Raw genomic sequence first — 26,439 nt, forward strand, 5'->3', positions numbered from 1 at the left:
TTTGATTTTTCAAAGGTTGGACTTACTGGGAAATGGGGACAGTTCTGCTGTGACATTAAATACTGTATTAAAAACTCACATTGGTATTTAGTGCACTGACTTCCAGGGAATTTACTTAAGCCCACATTTCATTTTATTTTATTTTATTTTTTAAATATCTTTATTGGAGTATAATTGCTTCACAATGGTGTGTTAGTTTCTGCTTTATAACAAAGTGAATCAGCTATACTTATACATATATCCCCATATCCCCTCCCTCTTGCATCTCCCTCCCACCCTCCCTATCCCACCCCTCTAGGTGGTCACAAAGCATGGAGGTGATCTCCCTGTGCTATGTAGCTTCTTCCCACTAGCTATCTGTTTTACATTTGGTAGTGTATATATGTCCATTGCCACTCTCTCACTTCGTCCCAGCTTACCCTTCCCCCTCCCCGTGTCCTCAAGTCCATTCTTTACATCTCCGTCTTTATTCCTGTCCTGTCCCTAGGTTCATCAGAACCATTATTTTTCTTTTATTAGATTCCATATATATGTGTTAGCATGTGGTATTTGTTTTTCTCTTTCTGACTTACTTCACTCTGTATGACAGACTCTAGGTCCATCCACCTCACTACAAATAACTCAATTTTGTTTATTTTTATAAGCCCACATTTCATTGTAATCAAAACCAAATACTAGAATATGTTATTCCCTAAATAGGCAGCAATGTATTTTATTTTATAAGCACTGTAGAGATTTAGTAAATAGCATGTGTGATTAATTTAGAAACAACCTCTGACACTTGACTCAATACATGTAATAGCTTCCTTTTCATTTTTTATATGAGTTAAATGCAGACCAGGGAGCCACTGGGCAGTCAGTCCTGAGTAGGTTTGTAATCTTGGGCTCCATGGGAATATCTTTCATAAAAATAAAAAAGGAATGGGTTGATGTTTCTATTAAAAGATTCTGTAATGCTAGGACTTCTACACAGCTTAAATAATGGTTGGAGGGGGTTCATTGTTTGAGGAGAAATGCTCAAATGTTATTTTAGTCACTTGTGGCGCCATTGGATTAGGATGCATACTTGGCTTAGAATATCGTTTACATCATTACTTTGTTCTGTTGAAGACGTATGACATGCAAACAATTCAGCATACTCTCAAAAATACATGTAGTATGCCCAGTAAAATACATTGGCTAGCATAAAAATCAAAGGAAATAGGAGTTTGGAATATCGATCAACATTACTGGGGTTTTGAATTGTGAAATAATCAACAATCCTGCCCATCTTATCTCGGAAGATAAACTTGAACTTGTCACTAGTTTTCATTGTCAGGTCACTGTAGTCAACGTTATCGCTGGAAATTTCAATGCTGGCCAAGCTGATCTTCCGTTTAAAGCTGGAGATGGAGCTGTTGATGATGTTAGTGATGTTGACTTCTTCCACTTCCTTTGCCTTCCCCTAGTTCATAAACAGGGCAGTTAGATTGATAGACTTGACTCAGCAAAATAAATAAGTGCATATTTATATACTTAGAGGCCTTAGTATTGAATAATTAGGTTTAGGAGAGACCAGTACTGAGTGCCTCATAAATTGGCTGGTAAGCAAGATTTGGCAGTCCTATTATCCTGTTTATAGGCACCTGTCCCTAGGTCATCAGCTTGTATAATGGGAAGAATAACCATTGCCCATTCTAGGTGTGCAGGGCCGTGTGGTAAATGTTAATTGCTCAGACCTTGAAGCTAGCTGACCTGGGTTCAAATCCCATTCTGCCTCTCACTATTGTGAAATTTTAGTCACCTTAATCCCTTTAGAACTCAATTTCCTTGCCTGCAAAATGTTGATGACATTAATACTACCTCTTGAGACTGATGGGAAGATTAACTGGCATAAATTATGTAGAGCATTTAGTAGGTGTTTGGTGAATTCCATTCTATTCCTGGGAGGAGGGAATAATTGATTATGAGAGTTAATAGAAGTCAGCAGTGTCTTAAGGGCTTTGCCACACAAACAGAAATAGTGATGCTCCTTGCAGTCCCATGGAGTTGCCATTCTCCACCATGGCTGGGACAACATAGACTTGGAAGAAAACTCCAAGTTTTCTTGGAGTGGGGTGGCGGCAGCCATTGTTGACTCTTACTCAAGCAGCACCTCAGGAGCAGCCCAGGGCTCTGACAGTGGCTGATCCACCATAGCTCACCACCATACCCCATACACACAGAGAGTCCACACAAGTCCTGCTTGCCCTGTTGTTTGGCTCCCCGACAGGGCGGGGGTGGCAGAGGCTGGGGGAATGATCAGCTATGAAGGACAAGGGGACTTGGACTCAAGGCTTCATCTGAGCAGAGGAAGGGCAACAATTGCTGGTGCCTGCACAGGCAGTACATCAGAGGGCAGTACACTCAGCCCTCTCTCTGCAGCCTACCCAAGCCGAGAGCCCCCACAGGCCTCCCTTGCTTCAGTACTTCCCCAGTGCTGGGAGAGGGGAAAACATACATTTAAAGGGGACAGAGCCAGCATGGGCCCAACCCTCAGGGCTTCTGCTCCAGCAACTTGGGATCAGATCCCACCACCAATAGGGTGGTGATGGCCACTGAGCAGAAGGGAAGTCACACTTCACAACAGGCTCTAGCTCTAGCCCCTCCATTTCCAGTCCCACCTTCTGCGAAGGTGATAGCTGCCAGCACACCCTGAGGAAAGACGTGACATGCATCAACACCAAATCCAGCAAAAGCAATGGGCACATGCACTCTGTATAGGGACACATCCACATAAGGATGCCCGTGCAAGACTGCAATAGGTAACTGTTTCACCTAAACTCATAGAGGCAGAGAAATTTAAGCAAAATGAAAAGGCAAAGGAACTGGTCTCAGTTGAAAGAGCAAGAGAAACCCCCTGAAAAAATAAATAATGAAACAGAAATAAACAATACCAGATAAAGAATTTATAACATTGGTAATAAGAATGTTAACTGAATTAGGGAAAAGAATAGATGAACGTGGTGAGAATTTTAACAAGGAACTAAAAAAATATAAAGAAAAACCCAATCTTGGGAATTTCCTGGTGGTCCAGTGGTTAAGAGTCCATGCTCCCACTGCTGGGGGCCCAGATTCAATCCCTGGTCAGGGAACTAAGATCCCACAGGCCACATGGCATGGCCAAAAAAAAAAAAAAAGACCCAATTAGAAATGAAGAATTCAATACTGAAATAAAACTCACACTAGAAGGAATGAAGCAGACTAAATGATACAGAAAAATGCAGAAGTGGTCTAGAAGATAGAAAATGGAAATTACCCAATCAGAACAGCAAAAAGAAAAACAAATTAAAAAAAATTAGAATAGTTTGAGAGATATCTGGGATAACATCAAGTGTATCAGTGTTCACATTATAGGGGTCCCAGAAGGAGAAGAGAAAAAGAGAAGGGGATGGAAAATGTATTTGATGAAATTATGACTAAAAAGTTCCCAAACCCAGAAAAGGACCAAATATCCAGGTACAGGGAACACAGAGGGTCCCAAGCAAACTGACCTCAAACAAACTCACACCAAGACATAATTAAAATTCCAGATGTTAAAGAGAGAATTCTAAAGGCAACAACAGAAAAACAAAGAATCATATACGAGGGAACCCACATAAGGCTATCAGCTGATTTCTCTGCAGAAACTTTGCAGGCCAGAAGGGTGTGGTATAATACATTCAATGTGCTGAAAGGGAAAAACCAGCAACTTAGGTTATATTACCCAGCAGGATTATTATTTAGAATTGAAGAAGAGATAAAGAACTTCTAAGACAAGCAAAAACTAAAACAATTAATAATAAGCCTACCCTAGAGGAAATGTTAAAGGGTCTTTTCTAAGTGGAAAAGAAGAATCTAGAGGAAAGGGAAAATCCCACTAGGAAAGGCAAATATATAGTAAGAATTGAGGACCAACCACTTAAGCCAGTGCGAAGATTAAAAGACAAAAAATTGTAAAAGCAACTATAACTGCAAAAACCAGTTGAAGGATAAACATGAGATGTAAAATATGACATCAGAAACACAAAATGTGGGGGAGGGGAGTAAAAAATGTAGATCTTTTACAGTGTGTTTGAACTTAAGTGACTACAAGTTTAAAACAAGGAAGTATAGTTATAGGTCAATATATATGAACTCCATGGTTGCTACAAGTCAAAAACCTACAATAGATAGACAAAAACTAAAAAGAAAGGAACATAAGCATATTATTAAAGGAAATCATCAAACCACAAGGCAAGAAACAAAAAGAGAAGAACTGAGAAGAACCAGAAAAACAACTGGAAAAGAAGTAATAAAATGGTAATAACTACATACCTATCAGTAGTTACTTTAAATGTCAGTGGACTAAATGCTTCAATCAAAAGACATAAGGTGGCTGACTGGATTAAAAAACAAGACCTACCTATATGCTGCCTACAAACGAGCTAAATACAGACAGACTGAAAGTGAAGGAATGGAAAAAGATATTTCATGCACACAGAAATGACAAGAAAGCCAGGGTAGCAATACTCATATCAAACAAAATAGGCTTTAAAGCAAAGTCCATAACGAAAGACAAAGAAGGGCATTATATAATGATAAAGGGATCAATACAAGAAGAGGATATTACACTTGTTAGCATAAATGCACCTAATACAGGAGCACCAAAATATGTAAAGCAAATACTAACAGACATAAAGGGAGAAATTGACAGTAATACAATAATAATGGGGGACTTTAACACCCCATTTACACCAATGGACAGATCATCCAGACAGAAAATCAGTAAGGAAACAGTGGTCTTAAATGACACATTAGAACAGTTAAACTTAATAGATATCTATGGGACATTCCATCCCAAAACAGGAGAATAAACCTTCTTTTCATGTGCACATGGAACTTTCTCCAGGATAGATCATATGCTAGGTCACAAAACAAGTCTCAGTAAATTTAAGAGGACAGAAATTATATCAAGCAGTTTTTCCAACCGCAACAGTATGAAACTAGAAACTAATTACAGGAAGAAAATTGGAAAAAAACAAAAACATTTGAAGACTAAACAAAATGCCACTAGAAAACCAATGCGTCAATGGATACATCTAAGAGGAAGTCAGAAAATACCTCAAGACAAATGAAAATGGAAACAAAACTTTGCAAAATCTATGGGACGCAGCAAAAGCAGTTCTAAGAATGAAGTTTATAGCAATACAGGCCTTTCTCAAGAAACAAGAAAAATCTCAAATAAACAATCTAATCCACCATCTAAAGGAATTAGAAAAAGATGAACAAGCAAAGCCTAAAGTTAGCAGAAGGAAGGAGATAATGAAGATCAGAGAGGAAATAAATAAAACAGAGGCCAAAAAAATAATAGGAAAGATCAATGAAACCAAGAGCTGGGTTTTTTAAAAAGATAAACAAAATTGATATAAACCTTTTAGCCAAGCTCACCAAGAAGAAAAGAGAGAGAACCCAAGTAAAATAAATGAAAGAGGAGAAATAACAACTGATACCACAGAGATACAAAAAATCATAAGAGAATACTACAAACAGTTATATGCCAACAAATTGGACAACCTAGAAGAAATGGACAAATTTCTAGAAACATCCAGCCTGCCAAGACTGAATCAGGAAGAAACAGACAATTTGAACAGACCAATCACTAGTAGTGAAATTGAATTTGTAAAAAACAAACAAACAAAATTAACTAAAAAACCTCCCAGCAAACAACAGTCCAGGATCAGACTGCTTCACAGGGGAATTCTACCAAACATATAAAGAAGAGCTAATACCTATCCTTCACAAACTATTCCAAAAAAACTGAAGAGGACAGAACACCCCCAAATTCATTTTATGAAGCCACCACTACCCTGATACCAAAACCAGGCAAAGACACTACAAAAAAAATTACAGTCCAATATCTCTGATGAATATAGATGCAAAAATCCTCAAGAAAATATTAGCAAACCAAATCCAACAATATATAAAAAGGATCATATACCATGATCAAGTGGGATTTATTCCAGGGATGCAATGATGGTTCAGTGTTTGCAAATCAATCAATGTAATACACCACATTAACAAAAGGAATGATAAATATCACATGATCATCTCAATAGATGCAGAAAAAGCATGTGATAAAACATCCATTCATGATTAAAAACTCTCATCAAAGTTGGTATAGAAGGAACATATTTCAAAATAATAAGGGTCAATTTTTACAAACCTACAGCTAACATCATACTCAATGATGAAAAGCTGAAAGACTTTCCTCTAAATTTAGGAACAAGATAAGGATGCCCACTCTTACCACTTCTATTTAACATAAATAAAAGACATCCAAATTGGAAGAGAAGAAGTAAAACTGTCACTACTTGCAGATGTCATGATACTTTACATAGAAAACCCTAAAATCTCCACCCAAAAATTATTAGAACTAATGAATTTAGTAAAGTTGCAGGATACAAGATTAATATACAGAAATGTGTTGCTTTTCTATGCACTAATAATGAACCATCAGAAAGAGAAAGCAAGAAAGCCATCCCATTTAAAATGGCATCAAAAAGAGTAAAATACCTAGGAATAAACTTAACCAAGGAGGTGAAAGACCTATACTCTGAAAACTATAAAACACTGATGAAGAAAACTAAAGATGGTACAAAGAAATGGGAAGATGTCCCATGTTCATGAATTGGAAGACGTAATATTGCTAAAATGTCCACATTACCTAAAGCAATCTATGTATTTAATGCAATCACTATCAAAATACCCATGACATTTTTCCCAGAACTAGAACAAATAATCCTAAAATTCATATGGAACAAAAAAAGACCCCAAATTGCCAAAGCAATCTTGAGAAAAATGAACAAAGCTTGAGGTATCACCCTCTCTGACTTTAGACTGTGCTATTATAAAGCTACAGTAATCAAAATAGCACTGGCACAAAAACAGACACACAGATCAATAGAATAGAACAGAATTGCCTATGGTTAATTAATCTATGACAAAGGAGAAAAGAATATGTAATGGAGAAAAGACAGTTACTTCAATAAGTGGTGCTGGGAAAACTGTACAGCTTTAAAAGAATGAAATTAGAACATTTTGTCACACCATACAGAAAAATAAACTCAAAATGGATTAAAGACCTAAATGTAAGACCTGAAACCATAAAACTCCTAGAAGAGAACATAGGCAGAACACTCTTTGACATAAATCATAGCAATATTTTTTGGATCACTTTCCTAAGACAAAAAGAAACAAAAGCAAAAATTAAACAAGTGGGACCTAAAATTAAAAGCTTTTGCACAGCAAAGGAAGCTATCAATAAAGTGAAAAGATAACTTACTGAATGGGAGATAATATTTGCAAATGATATGAACAACAAGGGGTTAGTATCCAAAATACATAAACAGGGACTTCCCTGGTGGCACAGTGGTTAAGAATCCACCTGCCAATGCAGGGGACACGGGTTCAAACCCTGGTCTGGGAAGATGCCACATGCCGCGGAGCAACTAAGCCCATGCGCCACAACTACTGAGCCTGCAAGCCACAGCTACTGAAGCCCACACACCTATAGCCCATGTTCTGCAACAAGAGAAGCCACGGCAATGAGAAGCCTGCGCGCCGCAATGAAGAATAGCCCCTGCTCGCCACAACTAGAGAAAGCCTGCACGCAGCAACGAAGACCCAATGCAGCCTAAAATAAATAAATTAATTTTTTTAAAAAGTAAGCTAAAAAAACAAAATAAAACAACAACAAAAAAACCCAAAATATATAAACAGCTCATACAACTCAATATCAAAAAAAACAAACAACCCAATCAAAAAAATGGGCAGAGGACCTGAACATTTTTCCAAAGAAGACAAAAAGATGACTAACAGGAAAATGAAAAGATACTCAACATATCTAATTATTAGAACAATGCAAATCAAAACAACAATAAGATATCACCTCACATCTGTCAAAACGGCTATCAGCAAAAAGTCTACAAATAACAAATATTGGCTAGGATATGGAGAAAAGGGAATCCTTGTACACTGTTGGTGGGAGTGTAAGTTGGTGCAGCCACTATGGAAAACAGTATGGAGGTTCCTCAAAAAACTGAAAATAGAACTACCATATGATCTAGCAATTGCACTCTTGGGTATATATCCAGGTAAAAATGAAAGCACTAATTCCAGAAGATACATGTATTCCAATGTTCACAGATGCACTATTTACAATAGCCAAGATATGGAAGCAACCCAAGTGTCCCTCGACAGACAAATGGATGAAGAATATGTGATATATATATATATATATATATATATATATATAAATATTAGCTAGCCATAAAAATGAATGAAATTTTGTCATTTGCAGTAATGTGGATGGATCTAGAGAATATTATGCTTAGTGGAATAAGTCAGACAGAGAGACAAATACTGTGTGATATCACTTATATGTGGAATCTAAAAAATAAAACAAATGAATGTAAATAGCAAAACAGAAACAGATTCACAGATATAGAAAAGAAACTAGTGGTTATGAGAGGGGAGAAAGAAAGGGGAAGGGGCAAGATAGGGGTATGGGATAAGGTGATATAAACTACTGTGTATAAAATAGATAAGCAGCAAGGATATATTGTACAGAACAGGGAATATTAGCCATTATTTTGTAATAACTTTTAATGGAGTATAATGTATAAAAATACCGAGCCATTATGCTGTACACCTGAAACTAATATAATATTGTAAATCAACTCTACTTCAATTAAAAAATAAATTTAATTTAAAAAATAAATAATTTTTTAAAAAAGAAAGCCTACAGGGAGTAAAATAAATGAAATACATATTCTTTGGCTGGCACATATGATCGTTTGCCTTTGGTACTTGAGTAATATAATTGTGAAACCTTGTTCACAATAGTTAAACACAAGAGAAAAGGCAACTGGATCTTTGGGCTATTCTGAATCCTCATTTCCTCACCATTGGATCCTTTGCAGTCCTGGCACTTTGCTGAAGTAGGGCAGCTCTTCTGCACTGGATCCCTATCATGTTTTTGCCTGTTAGCAGGAGCTTTAGTATGCTAACGTCTATCAAATTGGGCTTCCAAAGAATCCCAGGGTTCCGTAGGCCTGCAGAGAATAATAGTTAAGGGCATGGCCTGTTGCCCACTTCAAGTGGGAAGAACAGGTAAGTGTCAGACTTTGGAGCCAAGCAGATTTGGCTGGTGGGAATCCCAGCTCTGCCTCTTACTGTCTGTGTCCCCTTGGATAAGTCACTTATCTTTCCATACTCGGATCCCACAACTATAGAAATGGAGATAGCCTTACTGGGTTGTTACAAGCATTTTAAATGATATAATATTTTCAAAGAGCTTGTGACTGTGTCTGGCACATACATGCTCAATTGATAATAATCATTATTATTATTCTGAGAGCTGGACCATGGTGTTTCACAGCTAAGTCAGATAATAAGTCTTTCCCTGTTAGCAGAAAAATATGCTAATTACGAAATTTGCCACAATGTAATTTTTCCATACATTTTTCAGTAAACCATTACTTATTGTGTCAAACACAATTTAGGAAAACAAAAATGCGACAAATGAATAAATATTAAATACATATTAATCTGAAACATAAGCAGCTGATCATGTTAGGTTTGATACTGGGTTTTTCATGGATGCTTGTTCTTGCGGTTGTGATTTTATGTTGCATACAGATAACACCGTTATTTTCTGCTGGAAAGGTAAACATATTAATATCTCACCGTATTTGGTGAAAAGAGCAGTCTTTTGTAAAAGGTGTCATGACTTCCAGATTCCCCCAACTGAACAAGGATGAGAATCACTGGTGCAAACTGAATCACTGGGGGTCGGGAACCAGGTCCAGGTCATCTCTACAGACCAGTATATGGCACAGGTGATGAATCATATGTAGGGCCCTCAAAATTCTTACCCTATCTTTGGCTGCCTTCTGCTGTAGGGAGCTGTAGTGGGCAACTGCGTATTCCAGGAGGGCCCCAAACACGAAGCTAAAGCAGATCCCCAGGTACACGTCAATGGCCTTTATGAAGCAGTTGGTGTTCGGAAGAGAAGTGCGGGACCCAATCATCAGTGTGGTCATTGACAATACAGTGGTCACTCCTGGGAAAAAAAGTAAGCAATGTACCCACGTCAGTGGGCAGTGAACCTTCCATCACCCCCTGGCAGACTGTCTCCCTTCAAGACTTGGCAAGGTGAGGACAGGACTCAGAAATAGAGCATAGCTCATTCTGAAAAGTCTGTGGCCTTCTGGAAAAGGGTTGATTTGTCTATTTTATACAGATATGAGTGATATGATTTTCTAAATGTTCCGCCTTCTGTCTTCTCACTGGAGGGAGGAGTTCAGTAAACAAAATAACAGACAATAGACCATCGAATCACAATTCTCCCTTATCTGTCACTGTCAAACACAAGTTTAAAAATGCATTATTCCTAAAGTAGTCTCTCTGTCTCTCTTTCTCTCTCTGTAAGAGTCTCTCAGCAAACCAGCTCCTGGAACTGCCCTGGGAATATCGATGAAAACAATGGTAGAAGGTAAAAAAAAAATAAGGACCTAATAACCCAGTTCTTAGAAATCTCCCGTTGGAGCTACTTACCAATGCAGGTTCTTGCAGGAACTGAATCAAGGGAGATCCAAAACGAAACCCAGGATAACACCACCAGGAAAGTGGAAGGAACATAGGTTTCCAAAATGAAATACAGGACATTCCTCTGAAGCTCAAATTGCAAGACCAATCGTGTATAATTTCCTGATAGGGTGAACAAGGGATAGGAAATCATCCCTGCTCACCTAGCAGAGTGGTTTCCCTGTGGGATGTTTAACTTCACTCTATTCACATGAAGCCATCTGTTGTTCACCAAAACATAGTTAATCATGAACTGTCATCATAGTTTCAATGAAAGAAATTGTGGCTGTAGAGAATGGGATTTGTGGGAATGCCCTCACCCAGGATCCTCTTCTTGTGCCTTTCTCTGTCATAGTATTCCTGCAGCATCATAACTGCTGGTTTCCTTGACATCTACTTCACTAGACTGTGAGCCCCTTGGGGACCTTTTCAGTAGTAGGTGGGGAGCAGGTAAAAGTGCCAAGCCCAAACCCTGCTGCCCCACCGCACCTCAGAGGGGTTCCTGGGCCCCAAAGGGACCAAGTGGAAAAAAGATGATATTTCTGACTCAGAATACAACTCAGCTATTTTGCTTTTGTGCAGTTCGTCCCGCGAGTTACCTGTTTCCTGCTGCGATCTGGTAGCTAATGTGAAATATTGTTGTATGGTGTACTGAGCAAGCCGCAGGTTCTCCAGCCCGCGCACAGAGTCATTCCCTCTCAGCCAGCTGAACTCCACGTCATTCCCATCATAGCCCCCTGGCAAGTGAAACAGTGCCCTGATCAGCAGAAGAAGGTAGCAGATTGAACTGGTCTGGAAAATGCTGTGATATGGAGGAAACGGAAGCTCTGTCTTGATGGTGCTAAGTCCAAGGATGATCCCATGCAAAATTTGGCATGATTTCTCAAGTGTAATTGCAGTGTCTACTCAGAATGAGATGACCTGCTAGGGCTTTTCACCATCAACTGAGAACCGTTTCTATGCTAAGCATCGTATAGACCTGGTAGATGATAAGCAACTAGAAATGGCCTCTATCATTATTTAAATGATATTTTTGAACATGTATCTGTGAACCCACAAAGACCTGTGCTAGACATTGCTTTTCAGGACAGTCTAACACCTCGGAGGGGGTTCTCAGGGACTTTACAGTTGGTCTATTCATATTTTCATATTGGCATAAATGCAAAAACAAAAACAAAAAACCTTCAGCCAGCCACTTTATTGATGTATGTAAACATAGGTTTTGATAAATCCCAAAGCAGTTTTACCAATATACCTGATGATAGTAATAATAGCTACCTTTTATTAAACATTTATGTCCTTTACACATTATGTCCCCAAGGTTCTCATGAGCTTGCAAGGTAGACCTGCATATTTCTTCATTATTTAAAGCTTTTTAAAAAAGTAAAATAGAAATGGATCTTATACTTGATATATATAAAGTAGAGCTTACATTTTTCCTCAAATGTTATTATTCAATAAATGCTGTGCCTTAGAATTGAGGAAGTATAATGTTTTGCCCATTTTATACATGAAAATGATCAGATTCTGAGAGGTTGCATAAATTTCTCAGGATACCAGTGCAAATGAAAAACAAACCAGGATTGTACCTCAAGAAAGTTGAATACCAAAGCCCATGGATGATGATAATAATAATATCTATCATTTAGTAAGCAATTACCTTTCTAAGTGCTTTACAACATTATCATGTCATTTAATCCTCAAATGATACCTTTGAGAAGATAGATGAATGGTTAATACGCACATGAAAAGATGCTCAAAATCATTAGTCATTAGGGAAATGCAAATCAAAACCACAGTAAGATACCACTTCACATCCACTAGGATGGCTGTAATTAAAAAGACAGACAGCAACAGATGGTGAGAATGTGGAGAAGCTGGAACATTGCTGGTGGAAATGTAAAACAGTGCAACCACTTTGGAAAACAGTTTGACAGTTTCTTGAAGACTTAAACATAAATTTAACCCAGGATTTCAGTCCTAAGTATCTGTCCAACAGAATCAAATCATGTCCACAAAAGGACCTGTACACAAGTGTTACAGCAGTGTTATTCATAACAGCTGAAAGGCGGAAACAAGCCAAAGAGACTTGTACTACTTGTATTCTTTTGTCTGGAATAAAAAGGAATAAAGCAGTAAAAAGGAATAAAGTACTGATATATGCTTCATCATATATGAACTAAAAAACATTATGCTAAGTGAAAGAAGCCAGATGCAAAAGACCACATGTGGTATGAGTCCATTTATATGGAATATCTAGAAAAGACACATTCATAGAGACAAAAGGTATATTAGTGGTGGTCTGGGAGCTGGTGGTGGCAATGGGGAGTGACTGTAAATGGGCACTAGGAGTCTCTTTGGGGTAATGGAAATGTTCTAACAATGGAATGTGGCAAAGGCTGCACAACTCAGAAAATTTACTAAAAACCTTTGAATCGTACACTTAAAATGGTTGGATTTTATGGTATGTAATTTATACCTCAATAAAGCTGTTAAAAATAACTCTTTGAGTCAAATACTATTATTTTTCCTACTTCACTGATGAGGAAACTGAGGTTAATTCTACTCACCCAAAGTCACCCAGCTAGTGAATGGAAAAGCCCAGTGATTCTGGCACCTGTGATCTTAAACCTGGAACTTCATTTTCCAAGGCTACTGAGAAGTGGGATGCCAGTGTTGGGACTAACATTTTGTTAAGTCTTAACCTATGGTATCCACTGTCTGTCAGTGGTTATCTCCCCCTCCATAGGGGGGAGAAGTAGTCATGAGCTCTTGGAGGATTTCCAGGTAAAAATTTTCTGTGCGCTTTCCCTTGGAAGCATCCCCTCATTTACTGAAGCCAGCTGTCCAAATAGGCCTAGAATCCCAAAGAAAAAACATATCTAAAAAAGTAAGTTGTACAAGCCTCTACTTAGATACTTTGCTATTACAACTGGTAAATGTTCACAGTCATTACATTCTCCCTGCTCTGTCCCTGAGTGGATATGGGCAATTGTGGGATGGTATCAATTCTTGTCGAGGGATGGTGTTCAGGAAAAATGCCCTTGGTGAGGTTTCTGTACCCAAATACCTGCTGATAAACATTCAATGAAAGCCTCCTCTGCTCACTGGGGATATTTGTGCAAGCAGAGTGCTGATGTTTCCAGGAGAATCTCACTCCTGGGTTTTGAGATGAGCACAGCCATCCATGGAGGGCAATTGCTTTTTCTATGTGGGGCTGAAAATGAGTTCTCTTTTTGATAACCTCAAGTTTTAGTCTGCCCCCAAACAGCTGTATTGCTTCAAGAAGGTTTTGCATACATTTAATCAATAAGGTAATTAATCTGCCTGGCTGAGTCTTTAATTAAATGTCTACCTCTGAAAAATACTGCCTCATAATGGTTGTGTTTCTTGGATGTTGGCCACTTGTGTCCTTATGTGAGAAGTGCCCAGTGGTTTCCAGCACTTGACTGTAGTTTTTCCTTCTTGTACGAGCCATGCCTTGATACCTTGATAACTCCTATATGCGGCATTTTCTTCCCAGAACACGTATCACTGGTGCCACCTCCCCATGGTGGGCATTTCAGAGTGGTTTACTAAGGAATCATGGAGATCACTCACGGTGCCAGGAGTTCATTTGACACACATCAACTTAGAGTAAATCCTCCTTCCTTATCACAAGCAAATCCCCAGATTGCAGTTTAGATGCCCACTTGCTGACATTACTAGATTAAGCTTTATATATATATCAAACAATTTATTTTAGAAGTTGGAAGCAGTCTTGCAATAAATGTCAGTGATTGTTTTGTATACTTGCCATTTCCAACTTCTGCTGTGTTCTTTCTGGCTTCCATGAGTTAGCAGATTCTGAGACCCCCTCCTAGTCCTATTGACCCCTGTTTGCTTGGCTGTCTTATCCACTTTTAGGTGGAAATATTTGGTGCCAGTGCACAGTGGTCCTCTCCCAAAGATGTAATACTGTAAGATTTGTTTTTGAGCAGTCTCCAGATCTGTCTGGATGTACACCCAGAAGGTCTGAACCCATTGTAATCAACATCAAGGAGAGAAAGGCCACTATGTATAGGACACTCTTCATGAAAGCACAGATCTAAGTCACCCCAGAAAATCATCTAAGGGGCCCGCACGATGTATACTCACAGCTTTCTAGTTGCAACTTGCATGTCTGTGTGTCCATGGGGTATTTAGACAGGTCCATGTTACATGCAACAGTTGTTGTGATTCTAAGAAAGGAAAAATGGATTCATAGAGAGTGTTATGAGGATGCTATAGAAAGTATACACTCCCTCTTAAGGGCCACTCCAAGAGAACTTTCACCTTGACTCTTACAGTGAATGTGTGACTTGGTGCCTACATTCAAAGCAGTCCTGAGTTTTTCTGTGCTAAGTGACACCTGTGAGACTCAGTTAAAGCTTGGGGTCCAGAGTGGAGGAAGTTGGAATGTTGGCAATTCAGAGGCAAACTTGCAACAACATTGCAGAACAGAATCATTCACTGGCTTGTTTGAGATGCTTTTTCATTCAGTTTTTTAAACTTGTTCTCCAGGAGAGACCCATGAGGAGTCCGTGCCTATACAAAATGCTTCACATGAATTATCCCTTTGAATTTTTAAAGTAGCTTTACTAGGTAGGAAATATTATTTTCCTTTTGCTGCTGAGGAAACTGGAGCTCAGAGAGTCAAGTAACTTGCCTAAGGTCACAGAGCAAGAACTTTTCCCCAAATCTGTCTGACTCTAGAGCCAGGCTATTAATCATCATCCATCACTTGTAATCCTTGTACAGGATACTGTGTTATGTGCCATAATACAGACAGACACACACACACATGCACACACACACACACGTGCTGTGGGAATACGAGGAAGGGGCACCTTAATATTGACTGGAGTTGGGGTCAAGGGAGAGGTCTATTGGACTTCTTGAAAGAGGTGCTGGGATTCTGGCTGACCTTTGCAAAATTCAGTGCAGCTGAGGAGTGTCAGATAAACGGTCCGAAAATTCAGTTCATTGCTTAGCTCAGTCCTTGTTTTATAACTTCAGCCTCTCACTTGGGATTTAAGATCAGCCTCATGAATATTTGGTTCCTGGCCTTCTGCTGAAGGCCTCTAGCAGTGTTTGCAGTCCTTGTCCAGCCCTGGCACAGGCAGTGATGAGTCCTCTGCCTGTGGGCTGCCTTACATAGCACTTTGGGGGCATCTTCCCTGTTCCTGCCAACCAGCGGCTCGATGAACGATTGGGTGGGAGGAAGTTTTGGCCTCAGGGATTTGTAGAAGGGGCAAAGGGGAGCCTGTGACTACAGGTGGTGAGGCTTGGAGGACTATGCTTTGCTTCTCTGTACAAGAATGACTCAGCTAAGTAAAGATGTATTCTGGAGCCACCGCCACCCCGCTGAGCCCCATGAAAGGAAAGTTCTTTGTATCACCTCTCTGTTTGCTCTTGCTGTTCCCCTTACCTCTTCTTGGCAAACTTCCTTTAACTCTTTAAGATTCAGCGCAGAGTCCTGTGAAAGCATCCTCTAACATCACCCCAAATCACTAACCTACTCTCCACCTTGGGGCCCCAGCGCCCTGACTTCCTTTCCTTATGTGTCTGTGTCAGGACAGTGTCTTATTCAGCTCCATATCCGCAGTGTCCAGCACGGGCCTGGCACAGAGCACACATTCTCAGTAGATTCTTGTTGAGCCAAACTGGACTGAGAAAGGGCCCTGCTGCTCTGGGAACAGGGATCTAAGAAGGCAGGCACATGAGAAGGGTAGGTGGTTATTCGAGCGCTGTTCAGAATACCTTTGCCTTTTCTCCCTGCTCTTTCCCCTCCAACCCTGAGGTCGCGGGTACCCAATTACCTGAGAGCATACAGGACTGTGCCATTGGAGAAGAGGCGGATGAGCCTGTTTCCCACAGTGACTTCATGGAGGAAGGACTTTTTGGACTCCACGATGTAAGTGTCTGGCACCCAGAGGAACTCCACTAGGCGTGCATCCAGAGTGAAGCTCTTGTTGCCTTCGAACACCAGCCGCTGGTCCGTCCAGCGCTGTCTGAGGTATATGGTGGCTGTGTAGTCCTGAGGGGGCAGCCGGTGGGGAGGAAATGGATGGAGGGAGAAAGCTCAGAAAAGGGAAGGAAAAGGGTCAAGTCTTACTCCCCTACCCACCTCCACTGAGGTCAAGAGCACGTACTACAGTAGACATGGGTAAATAAAGTTTGTCTTGAGGTTGTGGCCTGTAGCAATAAGAGAACAAAGCACCTTATAGATTCTGGATAGTAACACCCACTGCCAAAAGGGGGCCCCACAGGAGCATCTTCAGGGTCTTAACTTACTTGCCCTCGATCACAGAGGCCACACCAAATTGTTGAAGGTTTTGGTGAGCAAGGTGCTTAGGTTGTCTAGGATTTACCCAGAATCCACAGTGGACCCTCTTGGCAAACTGCCTTTAGTGTCACCTTATCTATAATGTGTTGTCTTAAGTGAGAGGATGGTTGAAAGCAGTTATGTGATTGTTGGTTTTCATCAGCTTGTCTCCCTCTCTGTGAGGGACCATGTGACATTCAGGCTTCCCCCCCTGCACTTTTATTCTTTTCCCCCACTTTTATCCCTCACCAAGTACACCCACTCCACTCCCTCATTTCTCCCCTCCTAGACTTTGAATCCACTTTCCTTCTGATACTCAGAAGATCTGTTTTACAAGCATCTTCCACTGTCTTGAGTTTCAGGATAGGTCTCCAGCTTCTGCCATTCCAAGTAAGTCTCTGTTTTGCTTTGAGTAGCTAGAACATGTAGCCTCATAAAACACAGGAGAGGGGCTCCTTGGGTGGAAGACAAGGGGGCCACACTTACCATGTTACTCTCTGAAATACTGGAAATACTTGCAATGTCCAGAGTCAGTGCTATCTGAACAGGTTCTCCTAAGAATGAAGAAAAACCAGAAAGACTTCCATAGAAACACAAACAGATTTCCTAACCCTACATTAGCACAATTAAAAAATATGCATATATTAGAAAATTACGCCTATTGGAAACTTTTAAACCATTTAGAAGTATATAAAATACTTCTAAATCAAAGGTTAATTTCTATCCTCCCCATCTCAGGAGGAACCACTATGTAGAGTGTGCCTCCCTTTTGTATGAAAAAAATGCACCAATATGTAGTTAGCTAAGTACATAAGAGAGAGACCACACTGTATTAATTAGTGTATATTTTGAAGAATGTAGCGGTATTTGCTACTTCTTACTTGGAGGATTTTTTCCTATGGTGCTTTGCAAGGGACTCATTAGAAATGTAATAGAGATTTGGGAATTTGTACACAAATATATTTCCACCCCCAACCAAGTAAATTTACCACAAGATGGCATTCAACACTGCTCATGGTTGAGCTCCCGCTCACCTCCTGACACTTTCCTCCACCTCCTTTATTCTCCAGGAACCCTAAACTACTTAGAATTGCAGAGCTGTCCACGTTTCACCTGGTGTGCAGATGTTGGGCCTCAATCCTGGAGTCCCAGCAGATGGGCCAAACTCCTGAGAGGGCCTGTCTTAGCTCTCGGGACTGAGGTTTGGGAGCCACCATTCTCGGCGGCCAGGCCAGGCCAGGGACGTTTACTCCTCCTTAGGCTGGACGTGTGGAACAAAAGCCCAGGAGTCAGAAAGACGTGAGTTTCGATCGGGGAAAAGTTACCAGATCCTTCAGAACTGCAGTTTTCTCACCTGCAGGTTTGAATATAATGCCAATGACATCAGACGGTCACGGACAGGGTTAAATGAGACTAGGTGTGTGACAGCTTCTTTGCAGGGTGGTGGCAAGAGAGAATGGACGTGAAGTGCCCGCCTAGCTGGACATCTAGAAGGTGCTCAAAAATAATTATCTGTACAAAGCCCCCAGCATTGTTCCTGTCACATCCTACCAGGCACTCAGTAAACAGCATTTCCCTTCCCTTCCCCTCTCCTCTGGTGATCTTAGCTAATTCTGGAAAAGCAAAAACTTTCCTCACCAGGTTAACAGATGGAGTAGCATTCACTTGCAAGATAACTGGGGACGCCTCTGGAAACTGACAACGCGTTAACCAGGAAAAGGAGAGGCCAAATTCAAAGGACGCTTAGAAACAGCAAACTGGGGGGAATCAGACAGAGCAGCCTAATGATCGATTGAAGGAAACCAAGCCACAGGATATAGGTAAGAATTTGGAAGTGGAGTTTTAAAGCCAAAGCAATTAACAATAATTAACTTAATACTTAGTGTTAATACTTGGTGGGAAAGGGGGAGATCTTTGAGGGCAGACCCTGGAAGGTGCTGAAGGAGTTATGGTGCTAAGTGGCTTTCTGCCCCTCGAGGCAGCAAGGTGCAGCGTTAAGAAGAGGAGCTTAGAGTCAGTGTTTGAAACCTCTGCTGGCCACATCATAGCAGTGTGACCTTGAACAAATTGCTAAACTTCTCTGTTCTACAGTTTCTTACCTGTAAAATAGAGCTACTAATGCTAGCCATCAAGGGTTGGGTTGGGCAGGTTACAGGATCTATCTTATGTGCCTGGAACACAGTGGGCAGTGGGTCAGTGCTGGTTGCCCCCCTCCCCGCCCCTTGAGAAACATGGAGAATGGAAAACACACAAGAGCTCCAGCCTCAGTGTGGGTTTTCGTTTGCTTGTTTAGTTTGTTTCTAGGTAGTCTAGTCTAGGCCTTCCTTCAGTTGGCTTTTTTATAGACTGGAGTTTGCTCCTTCTTCCCCTTGAGTTATAAAAGTTAGCTGTGCCACCAGAGGGCAGCTTTCTCCTAGGAAAGAGGTCAAAGCCAGGTTCTGGACAGAGTTCAGGAGGGCCTGCTTGCAAACCTGTGCTGGCCAGCTCAGTGCCTGAAAAACCCTGTAGAGGTCTTGTCGCTCAAGGACATCAGGGTCCGAGAACTGGGTGAACAGACATTACGGAGAGCAACACTCCCTCCGTGGGCCTCGAGGCTGCCTTGTAAATGCAGGTTCTGTAGAAGGCAGAGTGCCACAGGCTCGTGACAAAGGGTGGGGGTTGTGCCTTCCCCTCCTTTTGACTGATGACCCCTTGCCCCATTTTTGTCCCAAGTGGATCTGGGCCTCTCGTCCCCTTAGGTCCACTCCAGGCTCATAATGGGCACCTTGCCCTAGGACTCTGCACCTTGTTGGCCCGTGAGCAAGCAACAAAAAGGGCAGTGTCGGGCTTCCCTGGTGGCGCAGTGGTTGAGAGTCCGCCTGCCGATGCGGGGGACACGGGTTCATGCCCCGGTCCGGGAAGATCCCACGTGCCGTGGAATGGCTGGACCCATGAGCCATGGCCGCTGGGCCTGTGTGTCCGGAGCCTGTGCTCCGCAACAGGAGAGGCCACAGCAGTGGGAGGCCCGCGTACCACAAAAAAAAAAAAAAAAAAAAAAAAAAAAAAAGGCAGTGTCCTGGCCTAATTGTTTGGGATCTGGGAGGCAGAGAAATTGTTGAGTGGACCCAACCAGATGTGGAGACTCATGTGCTTGTCATTAGTGTTCAGTTGCTCCTGGGAAAACCAGAGGAGGTTGAAGCCCCCCAAGGTCCCTTAACATAAGGACCTCAAATCCTAATTGTGTGGCCAGGAATCTGCGTCTCTCAGATCTCCAACCGAAGGCGGTATGATTGGCTCCAGCTGCTGTGCTCTGAAATCTTCCACCACACTTGCTCGGAGGCCATGCTTCCCATGGGCTGCATCCCACCAGGGACTGAGCGTGGCAGGAATACTAAGGCAGGCCTGTTCCTGGGAGGCACAGAGATGGGAGACTCCTCTGATGGGAACTTTAGCTCAAGAACTCCCTGGTGGCCTTTCCAAACACACTTAGAATCACACTGTAGTCTAAGACTCCTCCACCAGCCTTCCTTCCCTCCCTCCCTCCTTCCACTGGGGTCAGACCTGCATTGCGGTCTGACAGCTCTCCAGCTTCCTCCTTTTCCTGCCCCATATTTTGTCATAGATATGGTCCCAATAAATATCTTGCACGGATAAACCCCTCCCAGTGTCTGTTCCTCAGAGGACCTGGACTGACCCACTAATCCTAGATCTGACCAGAGAATTTTATCATCTGAAGGGAGGAGCAAGAAGGAAAGGGATGAAAACAGACTGCATCCTGATGCTGTATTTACACACTTCATTTCATTCAGTCCTCCCTGTGAGGCAGATAATATGCCCCCCCCAATTACAGAAAGGGAAACTGAGGCTCAGAAAGCTAAGATGCTTGCTCAGCAGTAGAGCCAAGGAGCCAAACTCAGGTTTGTTCCACTCCAAGGCTCTTTCTAGTTTCTGCTCGAGGTAACAAGACATTAGTGACCACGTTGGTTCAGTCTTGCATTTTACAAACAGAGAGGCTGAGACCCTGTGGGGAGGTATGTGGTGGCCTCATTCCTTCCCTCCTTGCCTCATTCTTCCAACAAATATTAATTGATAATTTGCTATCTGTTAAGTACCGAGATGCTGCTGGGTTTGGTGAGGTAAATAAAGCAAGACTCCCCCAGGGGACTGCAGCCTAGAGCTGAGACAGACATAAAGCCAGTGACAGTATCACCCGGTAATGGCTATGACTTGGAGATATGTTCAAAACAAAGTGTGAAGAAAGGGATGGGGCCTGGAGGAATCTGGGTGGGCTGCTCAGAAGAGGAAGCCTTTGATCTAAGACATGAAGGAAAACTGGCATTTCACCAGGGAGTCAAATTGGAACAAGCCGTTCTTGACAGGTAAACAGTCTCAGCAAAAAGCACAGAGACCAGGGAGGCCAAGGAGGTCAGGGGGCACATTTGTAGCAGGGCATAGTGGGGAGAAGTTGGGGAGATGAGACTGACAGACAGATAGAGGCTGGGCTGGGAAGCGCCTGGTGTGCCACGCAAAGGGCTCTGGACTGTACGCTGAGGATGCTGGGAAGCAGGCAGGTATTCTGAGCAGGCAAAGGACCCAGGGGGGTCATCCAGGTGGCAGAGTAGAGGGTTAGCCTTGAGGAAGCAGGCTGAGGCAGGAGGACCAGGTGTAGTAGTCCTGGTGAGACATGGTGGGTTCCTTGAATAATGACACTGGAAGTGTGGGCAGAAGGCAGACAGCGCGTGTGAGGTTGTGAGGGGGCTCTAGGAACCTCCTCAGTGGGGAGGAGTATTTCTGTATCCTGCAGGTGGAGAGACCAGAGAAAGTGCTTTCTCCAAGGTAGCATGAAAAATCATTGGCAGCCGTTTGTATCCATCACTGCCACTCCTTAACAGGTTGCAGGTCAGAAAACGCAGTTGACTAAAACCTCCTGAAACCCTTGTCTGCATATTGTCTCTGTTCCTATCTTTTTGAATTGATGTCCTGGGCAAAAAGAATGACCTACCACCAAAATTGGGCCTGAGAAACTTGTTATATCCTGCTGTGAGATTCTCAAAGCCAGGCAGGGACAGCTTGTCACTTCTGCTGGCCTTGATGTTAAACTGATTCCCCTGGATACACATCCTGGAAAAGAAAACGGGTTTCGGTGCACATGCTTGCTTACGTGTGGATAAACATGCATACACACAAACTTGAGCTTGTGTTTGCATGTCTGTGTGTGGTTGTGCTCAGATATGAGCAGTAACTTCCCCAAAGAGAAATCTCTGATTTTCAGCTGCTGAATTAATATATGTCCCGATCCCACTCCATTTTATTACCCATTTGCTATATATCACAGTGTCATGCTAATTTGGGAACACTCCAAGCACCGTCCCCCCCAAACCCAAGGGGTTCGTCCATCTATGACCCTTTTGGAAGCTTGACTTCTCCAGATAGAATAACTGGCAAGAAGTTGCATTTGTCCTGGTGCATCAGGGAGGTGAAGGCCTGACATTCTGTCTCACCATTGCTAAGTAGAAAGCACTGCTGCCCCTCCCACCACATGCAAAACCCAAAGCAGTTCAGCTCAAAGCCACCGTGGGGTAGCAAAGCTCACCTTCCAGTGAGGAGACTCAGACACATGAAGGTCAAGTGGAGACTGTGCCTCATGTTGAGGAGCTGCTTATGCAGAGAGGGGCTGAAGTAGAAATACCTGGGGAAACAGATGGGGTAGGTGAGAGGCAGACAACCCAAAAGGCTCACCTCCTCCCAGCCCAGCTTTTCTGTCCTGTGGGGCGTCAGTTACAGCATTTTCTCCATGTCTGTGGGGAGCAGCCTCTTCCCACACCTTTCCGTTTCAGCTCCTGCCCCCTGAATGTCATCCAGGAGTGACTTCATATTGAAGGATCACATTTTAAATCCAGCCCAAATAAAGGCTGAGGACTTGTTTAGAGAGTGGTTCACCAGAGCAGAAATATAGCTGGTCCACCCTGAGCTGAATATCTGGGGAGCCCCAGGACTATCCCCACCCCGTCCTTGTCCTGACTTTGCCAGGGAGGACATCCTCGACTACACACTCCCCCTGACTACGCCATGTATCTGAGGCTCTAGGCCTGTTAAGCAGGTCACGTAGCCAGGAAATGAAAACTTCCCGAGGACCTCCATGTGCCAAGGAATGTGTTAGGTACTTTCCCGCAGATCTTCGTGCTCTATCCTCACAATGGCCTTGTGAGATGGGCAGGTTAACCCCTGCATTGGGTTGAGGAAACGGAACTCACGGAAAGGTCACTGTGCTAGAGTATGTCAGAGGAGACTCTGAAGCCAGGGCTGGCCGCCTCAAGACCCAGTCACACTGGCTGCTCTCCCAACCTCCTGGACCCGCTCCCTGGGTGCTTTGAAGCAGTTCAGATGCTGCGGGTGAGCACTGTATGCGTGCGGACTGTCAGGGTAGGCATGGCCCAGGGGCATGGCCTCCTCAGGTTTGGGAGCTGCTGTCAGATGTCTCTGAGAGAGCAACAGACAGTCAGGCAGGTGAGCCTGTGACCCGTCATGCTGGTGACAGCAGAGTGGAGGTTCTTGGGGTGGGGGTGAGGGCTCAGGTCGCATTCCCAGGCAGATCCAGGCTGGGTCATACCCTCTGCTTTGGTAGCTTCTGTGAACCAGGCCACTTTCTAGAGTCTTGCCATTCTGGGGCTTAGGGTGCAATTCAGCCATTAATTAACATTATTTTACTTACAAAACAAACACACGCTTATTGTAGAAATGGAAATGAGTAGAGAGGTATGCAGTCAGAAGTGTAAGTCTCAGTGATGTGTCATTGTGGGGTTATCAATTTAACAAACGTACACTCTGGTGGGGCACATTGATGGTGCAGGAGGCCACGCACGTGTATGCGGCTCAGTTTTGCTGTGGACTTAAAACTTCTCTGAAAAGTAAGCTCTCTTAAAAAAACAGTGTAAATCCCTCCCTCACTCCTCTCTAGTCTCATACCTCCGAGATGACCACTGTTAACAGTTGTTTTATCCAAACATCTACTATGTTTATATATACACATATATCTTTGCAGGAAGAAAAATATTTAACAGCAAAATTGGGATGATAGCGTGCATATATTTTTGCTATTTACATTTTCACTTAATAATAAAGCAAATCTTTATTGAATATTGAATGCATGCTTGTACTGTGCCAAGAACCTCTCCAGTCCTCACAACAACTTTTTGGAGTAGTAACTACCATTCTCATTTTACAGATGAAGAAACTGAGGCTTAGAGAGGATAAGAAAAGTCCCAAGGTTACATAGCACGTGGGACAGAAGTGAATCCAGGTAAGCTGAGCCAAGAGCTTTTTTTTTTTTTTTAGCATTTTTATGGTTTTGTTTATTTTACTTGCACCTTTTTTTAAAAAAATTGAAGTATACTTGATTTACAAGTGCTTTTAATCACTGCACCTGACACATGCTGTTTCCCAATGTCAGTGGGACCTTTCCATGTCATTTCCTATAGATCTGCCTCATTCTTTCTGATGGCAGCAAGGTATTTCATAAGATCAATGTATTAACATTTATATAACACATGTCCTATATAGATACTAAGTTATTTCCAAATTTTTTACTGTTACAAAATCAGTAATGAACATCTTTGCACATATGTAAGCTCCTATAATTCTGCACTCTGTCATGTTTCTCTACCTCAGTCTTTTCTTTCTCACGCATCAACAATACCATTATCAATCCACCAATGGTCATAATCAAACTTTCTCCCTTTAGTTCATTTCCTCAACCCTTGTCCTTCCCCTTATCCCCAGCATCGAGTTTAAGAAGCAGAGGTAGTTCCGACATGTGCAGGTTTCCACTCCCATTCCCAGAATCACCATCACATAAATACTGTGAGCTCCAAACTTGTCATATTAGCCTCCTTCCTACACAGGCACTGTTCCCCTGTCATCAGTCTCTTCAGTATAGACAGAAACACTTGTTGGGAAGCAGGAGTGGAGCCTGAATTAGGTTGAGGTGAGGAAAGGCATTATTACCATGGGTCCACCTTGAGCAAATCACAGAAGGTGAAGGTGAAGGTGTGTGTCCTGGGTGGCAACACAGACAGGAACACCTGCGGCTCGAGTATCAGACAGAAGGTGCTCTACTCTTAACTCTGCGCTTGCTCTGAGATTGTATTACTTCTCCCTGAGGTTCAGTTCCCTCCACTGTAAAAGGGATAGGAATCAATAGTTCTTCAGATGATGGTGAAACCTGATACAAAGTAGGTGCTCAGCAAATTCCAGACCCGGCCCCCTTCCCTCAGTCCCAGCAGGGCTTATATTTGGATCCCCTTCCCTTTCCTCCCTTCAGGCACCGGGAGGGGCCAGCAGTTCCCTTACCAGACAGCTGCCAAGGCTCCGTTAGGACAGGTCCTTCAGGTCTTCACGGTGGGCTTTCAGGTAGGGCATGGTCTTCTGGGTCCCCGAGATTCTCCCCATCATCAGCCCATACCCCCTGGGTGCAGGCACACAGTCACTCTCTGATGGAGTGGATCTCTCTGCGGGAAAGACAGAGCTGCAAGACCAGCCAGGCAGACAGGTGGGTGGAGCCTCTCCCAGCTCCTCCTCTGGGTGGAGCTCTGACCAGGTTCTGGGTGTCTGTGGGAATCCTCAGCTCTGGCTAGGGCTGCTGGCTGCCAGGCCTTTGATACTGAGTTGCGTCTCAGCCATGCTCCTGGACCACAGCCAGAAAAGACTCAAGATCAAAGACCCATGAAAGTCAAATAAAATGGGTAACGCCACCCATCATGTCTGGAAGATGAGTCTCTGGTTCTGAATATGGAGGACACCCCTCTGTCCCGGTATAATGGAATGGGGGTTTGCAGTGCGTATGACCTTGGACAAGCCATTCCACCTCTCTAGTCCTCAGCTTCCCATCCATAAAATAGAACTTGACCATTTCTAAAATTCTGATTCCTGGTTACGTATTTGAAAAGCTTCTTTGGGATCAATAGAGAGCCTTGTCTATGTAAAAGGAGACTTGCAAATACCAGGACCTTGTGCTTTCCACTCTGGGAAGTTTCAAAAAGAGACATAGGGGTCAAGAGAATGGGGGATAGAGGCTGAGCAGGCCAACCCAGGAAGAGATAGGAGAGACTCTGGGAGAGATTCGGCTAGGTTTCTAGGTTGTGCCCCCTTCCCCATCCCTACCCCTCACACAGAGGATTTTCCATTCCCCACAAAGTCCATTTTAGGAGCATCCTTCTTCCATGGCCAGTTGAACCTCCTAACAGAAGTGCTTCACAGTGTCCTCTGAGCCCTCAGTCCTCCCTGTCACTATAGCCAGTGACCTCGAAACTCACTCTTGGCTCCAGCCCTGTGGGAAGGCACAAGGAATTCCCTGGAGGCTTGGCCTTGCACCCTGAGAGAGCTGGGAGCCAGCAAAGGAGTCAAATGGAGAGGCCCAGGAGAGAGCTGAGTCTGTGGCAAGAGGCCCTGCAGCACCTCCTACCCTCTTTTTTTTTTTTTTTTTTTTTTCT

General features: G+C 42.7%; 1 protein-coding gene across 2 annotated transcripts; it reads right to left on the minus strand.

The window, feature by feature from the left end:
* Positions 1 to 1,141: 1,141 nt before the first annotated feature.
* On the minus strand, positions 1,142 to 22,597 carry GABRP (gamma-aminobutyric acid type A receptor subunit pi). 2 transcript variants are annotated; one of them, XM_024753424.1, is made up of 9 exons: positions 22,545 to 22,597; positions 21,954 to 22,072; positions 17,459 to 17,526; positions 16,467 to 16,684; positions 14,764 to 14,846; positions 11,226 to 11,363; positions 10,597 to 10,749; positions 9,915 to 10,102; positions 1,142 to 1,444 (listed from the first exon to the last, which is right to left on the minus strand). In XM_024753424.1, the coding sequence occupies exons 1-9, from the start codon at positions 22,595 to 22,597 to the stop codon at positions 1,142 to 1,144; spliced, it is 1,323 nt and encodes a 440-aa protein (XP_024609192.1). The 2 variants fall into 2 exon arrangements, with proteins under 2 accessions (XP_024609192.1, XP_024609193.1); XM_024753425.1 differs by lacking the exon at positions 9,915 to 10,102 and having other exon boundaries at positions 1,407 to 1,444.
* Positions 22,598 to 26,439: the final 3,842 nt, after the last annotated feature.

This window comes from Neophocaena asiaeorientalis, unplaced genomic scaffold, assembly GCF_003031525.2.
Source record: "Neophocaena asiaeorientalis asiaeorientalis breed wild unplaced genomic scaffold, Neophocaena_asiaeorientalis_V1.1 scaffold268, whole genome shotgun sequence".
In the NCBI taxonomy this organism is placed as follows: Eukaryota; Metazoa; Chordata; class Mammalia; order Artiodactyla; family Phocoenidae; genus Neophocaena; species Neophocaena asiaeorientalis.